The 5703-nt window shown below is 34.6% G+C and overlaps 1 protein-coding gene across 1 annotated transcript; it reads left to right on the top strand.

Annotated features, from left to right (window-relative positions):
* The first annotated feature begins 1245 nt into the window (after positions 1 to 1245).
* Positions 1246 to 5284, top strand: LOC104116192 (uncharacterized). The gene is made up of 4 exons (XM_009627006.4): positions 1246 to 1475; positions 1994 to 2107; positions 3332 to 3436; positions 4765 to 5284. The coding sequence occupies exons 1-4, from the start codon at positions 1379 to 1381 to the stop codon at positions 5013 to 5015; spliced, it is 567 nt and encodes a 188-aa protein (XP_009625301.1). The 5' UTR covers positions 1246 to 1378; the 3' UTR covers positions 5016 to 5284.
* Positions 5285 to 5703: the final 419 nt, after the last annotated feature.

Raw genomic sequence — 5703 nt, 5'->3', positions numbered from 1 at the left:
TCCACAATTGCCGGGGATGTTGGCATATCAATCAACTTTACTGTTCCTTATACTTCTCCAAATGTGTTATAATTGCTTGACAATTGTACCGCGTTAGTATTACGATAATCAGAAGTACCTGCACTCATTTAAAAATATAGTAATTCAGACCTCTGTATATTCAGGTGTTCAGTATTTGACAGAAACTAAATTTGTAGTATACTTGTAGATACTTTGTTCTGTGATCATAATTTGCAGTTTTCAAACCTTAATTACTGGGTAACAGTTACACTTCAATTATTTTTAGAGACATAAAAGTTAATTACATTTGTTTTGTAGTATAGTTGTAGATAATTTGTAGTAAAATTATAGAACACTTGAAATTGAAAAACATCAAGACTAAAAACACAGAGCAACCTGCAATTGTGCTCGCATTCGATATACTGCATTCCAAATCGAAATCCCTTACTGTTATATGCAGTGGATACATTCCTAGGTTTTATTTTTCCTTTTTCGTCTCCATATACACTCGAACTCCCATATCGTTCTGAATTTTCATTGGAGGACAACGTTCGTTCACTGTGTATTTGATCTCGATGATTTTTACAAAAGTATCGATCATTAGATGCTCTACAATTGCGGTATTCAATTGACTATAATTTGACTCTTCAATGACTACAATTTCGTCAACATCAAAATCTATGTATCTCCCAAAACTATCCCACCGACCATTGAGCTGAAACATTATCGCCATTTTTGACATTATATCGCCAAATTCAATTCAATTGTAGAGAAAACAAGCGCAATCCTATAAAAACTTTAGAATGTAGTTATATGTTCAGAGTTGATTGTCAATACTTCACGTTCATTTGCAATTGTTTTCTTCAGAAGCTATTCTTTTTGAAATTTGTTGCTTTTTTTAATATGGAAAATTAGAGAAAATCTGCGTTTGAGAAGGATTCTGTAGAATTTGGGGCGATGATTGCGTTTAATGTTTGTTGTAGATTTTTATTGTCTAAATTTTATATCTGAAATATACGTTGTCCCAAAAATCGCACGGCTAAAAAAGAAGTCTGTCGAAGAAAGGAATCTATTTAAACAAATGTATATTTTTATAGTTAAAATATATTTATGTCGGGTAAATTATAAAATTGGGATAATTTTGATAATGAGTTTTCATATATGGTATAGTAAAGAAAAAATCTGTTATGCATTGTTAATTGTTAATTTGTTATACATGTCAATTCCCCTTTTTACTTCTTTTAGTCTCGGTCAAACTTTCCTTGTCGAATCCTATATGGGCTTCCGGGTCCTCAATCAGCTCCGATTCCGATCACTGCCTTCACTTCCATAGAAGATTGGAATCATCAAATTTGGAAAGAGAAATCCTCTGAATCCAATGGCTTCCATGAGTAAGAGTAACACACAAGAAGAAGTTTCTCCTTCTTCATCAGTGAATTGGACAGAACGGATTCTTCTTCCTACTCTGTTAGCTGGTATTTTTTGCTCTCCCTAAACCCTAATTTTCATTCTATTTACATATTTTTTTCGACTGTGTAGCTCTTGATTTTTTTCTTTAGCCGAGGTTCAGTAAACAGTCTGTTTGCCCTTGTTGGACAAGGGCAAGAGTACATACTACCTTTTCCAGACCCTAGTTGAGGGATTATAATGGTTTGCTGTTGTTGTTGTAGCTCTTTTTTTTGAAGTTTTTACCTACTTTTTCTTTTCCAATTTTTTTAGCTTTTATATACTTTCTGTTTTATGAGGCAGTATTTGACTGGTATTAACATAAAATTAGAAGTTTCAAGTTAAATTATTTTTAAATAGAAATGTAATATTTTTTAGAAGTATCACATAAATTGGGAGAGTGAGTGTTAAATTTAAATGATCCGAATATAGGGGTATGTATATAAGTAACTTGCATGATGTACTTTAACTTGTTTGAGATTGAGGCGTAGTTGATTAATTGATTGACGTGATTGTATTTTTAACTTTTTCTTCTTTTGGAACTTAGGTGTGGCTGGTGGAGGAGCTGGTTTGATATCGAAGCATCGGAAAGTTCATGGCTTAGCAAACATTTGTGCAACTTATGCGACTAATTTTGCAATTGTTACTGCATGTTACTGCGGTAATCCCACTCTTTCACTTGTTTTAAAATGTCTATACCCCCCTTGTCAATTTTAGATTTACGTTGTAGATTCACGTTGAGTCGAATTTAATTTCGAAAATTTTGACTGAATTTGGAGAATTGTGGCATTTTGTTCTCAAATAATTTCTGTTTCCACCTGCTAAGCTTCTATTATTTATATTACTATCTTATTTTTTTGGTCTACAAGTCCTGCTCGTTCTATTGTTACACAATTTAATATTATAATTAAATCAAGCCGTGGAAGCAGCCTCTTGCAGAAAGGGAATGTAAGGCTGCGTATAATAGACCAAATGTAGTCTAGCCCTTCCCGGACCCCCCGCGTAGCGGGATCTTAGTGCACTGGACTGCCTTTTTTTAATATGACAACTAAATATAACAACTAGTTGGTATAAAGACTTAGCTGTTTTTCTATTGCATATATATTAGGTCCTGTGTTTGCTAGGAGTCCTTTTATTTTGGTTAGATTTGAATGATCGTGTAGAGATTTACCGGTTTAGAGGATAGAGAACCCCAATTTGTATTAAAAGATAAAGTATTTAGCATTAGATAGAATGACCTTGAAGCAGAATGGATACAGAAAAATGAGGTAAACTCGAACTAATTTGGGATTGACGTCACTTGATTGATTTTACAATTAAATACCGCTCCATGCCGTTTATAATTTGAAAGGCCGATAAGTTGGTTTTCTGTTCAGATTTCTGCTCCACGTGTTTGTATCTTTCAGATTCCACGTGTAATTTTGACAATCTTTTGTTTCATCTCATCTGCATTTCTGCACATAGTTAATTCTGGAACACTGTGCTTTTCTGGTGATATTGATCATGGCTTTATCACAAATTTACTGGTAATAAAATCTAGTTGTTCATGTCATGAATAACTTCATCTTACAAGCCATTCTTCATCCCCCATGACATCTTCAAAATGTTCTTAATAGCTTTATCCCACGACAAGTTGATCCCTATCATTTTTGCTTTTTAGCTTTCTTCTTTGCAAGATGGACTGACCCTCTAACAATGCCGAAACACCTGGCTCTGAACTTGGGACATTACCTTGCTCTTTAGTTTTGTCTATTACTTAGAAGTGTTCTATGGGTCAATGGTAGTCAAAAGAATGAAGATAGACTGATTGCAAGTTTGGTGCTGCTTCTGTCCATTAGCACTGAAGACTGAGGTTAATATATGCTCTTTTTGATTTGCCCGGCAGGTGCTCGTGAGTTTGTAAGAGTAAGTAGAACAGGAAAGCCTGATGATCTGTGGAACTCAGCAATTGGAGGTTTTGGTAGTGGTGCCATACTTGGACGCCTGCAAGGTTAAATTTGTAATTCTCTCTCCTCCTCAATGTGTTTGTGTGTGTGCGCCAGCGCGTCAAAGGCTCCAGCAGGGACAGGACAATTTGCACATTAACTGAATATGTGGTCTTTCTTTTTAATGACATCATGTGTTTAGTTATTTAAAAAAAATGGTATGTCTAATTAATCATGGTACAAACAGTTTCAGTGACCGAGCCTCTTCTTTGATTTTGCATGGTCATGCTTGCTGCTTGTTGAAGTCACATTACGGCAGCTAGATTTTTTAAATACTGCCTTCTTCTTTTTTTTTATCTTAACTGGCAAAAAATCTTTAATGTGTCCATTTGCTAGGAGATCTGAAAATCGAGGAGACTGTTGACAATAGATTCAAAACAAAAAAATTTGCTTTCCTTGGAAAATGATTCAATGGAGAGTTGTAGGATGTTGGATGCAATGGTTTCTTGCTCAATCCTATCAAGCATCAGTTATAGTATGCTAAACATGTTTTGTTAAATCCAGCTTAAAACTCAAGCTAATTATGCTTCTTTTTCCCCACTCTCTTCAGTTTGTGTTCCAATGATTTGCCATAGTTTGGTGAACAGCAGTTACTCTATGCACTTAATACTTTATCATACTGGTTATACAACATCAACAATTTCCCTCAATTCCAAAGTAGTTGGGTCGACACTAACATTTTGTTGATATTTACTATGGGTTTGATACTTATCAAAAAGGTCTTGTATGAGTTTGATACCTTTTATCAGTTCAATCTTCAATGCAAGGTTTATATGCTCATGACTCTTTTTTATTTTGTTTATAAGTTTTATATGCTCATTACTCATGAGTCATGATGCAGAAGCTTGTCCAAACAATCTCATTGTCATAACTACTGAAGTAGTTAGTAGTTTGCCCAAACTTAAGATTTCCATATTGGAAAAATACTTGTGCAAAGAGACCAATTAAGCTTGAAGCTTATACTGCATAATCTGGAAAATGCTCTACATTGGCCATCTTTACCCTTGGATATGTTTTGATTTCTCATTCATTGTATTTGAAGCCCACGAAGTCACAATGCCTATCAGAAGCTTTGTGAACTTTACTGCCCCTTTTTCCATAATCCCCGGACCCTGCGTGAATGCGGAATGCTTTATGGGCTGCCCTTTTTATGCTACTAATTGAAGCCAGTTCAGTTTGGGTGCAGTTTGAGCTTAAGTTTTGATGACAACATTTGACCCATGAATTCCAAATCTGTGATTTCTATGTGTTTTTCTCGTAGATGTATTGTTGATCGTGCTTGATACTTATGAACCTGAAAAATGGTTGACTTGTCCGTTGGATGATATATCAGGTGGTCAACTTGGTGCTGTGCGTTATTCTGTCATGTTTGCAGTTGTGGGAACAACAGTTGATTATGCTACTATAAGAGCAAAACCAGCGCTGAGAAGCTACTACGACTCTATAGTCAATAAGAGAGATGATTGGTTAAAACTTCCCGAGTGGTCGCCAATCAAAGTGCTTGATGAGGAGGCTCTTGCTGCAAAGCGTGCTCGGGAAGAGGAGCTATACAGAAGTATCCACAATCTGAAGAAGGAATCATAAGGTGGGAAGCATAAGCATATAAGCATTATACATCCATTTCGAGGCTCTTTATCTTTGAGACAAGATCTTTTTTGTGTTTGAGTGAAGTTTCTTTGAGAGGTTACTAGCACAGATCGTAGAAACAGAAATTGCAAAACATTTGATGGATGTTCAACTTTTTTTCTGAGCTTCCATTGCAAGTAGAATTGCGCTGAAGAAAAATGCCTGTTCTGAATAAATATTGTACTTTATTAGCTGGGATGGCAATAATTTTGCACTTGAAACCTTAATTTAACTATTGTACAAGTGGTAATGTTGCTTGCTTCTACTAATCAAGTTCTGCCATTTTTTTTTACAATTTAACAATTTCTTTTGTAAAATGCAGAAGGATATTAGTGATACCAATTAGTTGAACCAAGTTCTTGGTATGTTACTATGTCGCTTTAGGTCCAATGTTTCTAGGTGTCTTTTAATCTTGTGAGAAAATTACATATTAGTAGAAAATATAGAAAACTCTTAATACGTTTTATTTTTATTTCTAATTTTGTTTTATATAATATTAGATTGAGATGAAATTCCATGAATATTGAGGAATTATATAGTTCTAACTTGTTTGGAACTGAGACATAATTATAATACAAGAACATTTTGGATACATTCATTGTGATAACACTACTAAAAGAAGCCAATTTTTTAAACTCGAGTGTTC

Source organism: Nicotiana tomentosiformis, chromosome 2 (assembly GCF_000390325.3).
Source record: "Nicotiana tomentosiformis chromosome 2, ASM39032v3, whole genome shotgun sequence".
NCBI lineage: Eukaryota > Viridiplantae > Streptophyta > Magnoliopsida > Solanales > Solanaceae > Nicotiana > Nicotiana tomentosiformis.
Note: the sequence above shows the minus strand (reverse complement) of the source record. Positions and strands in the feature narration are given on the sequence as shown.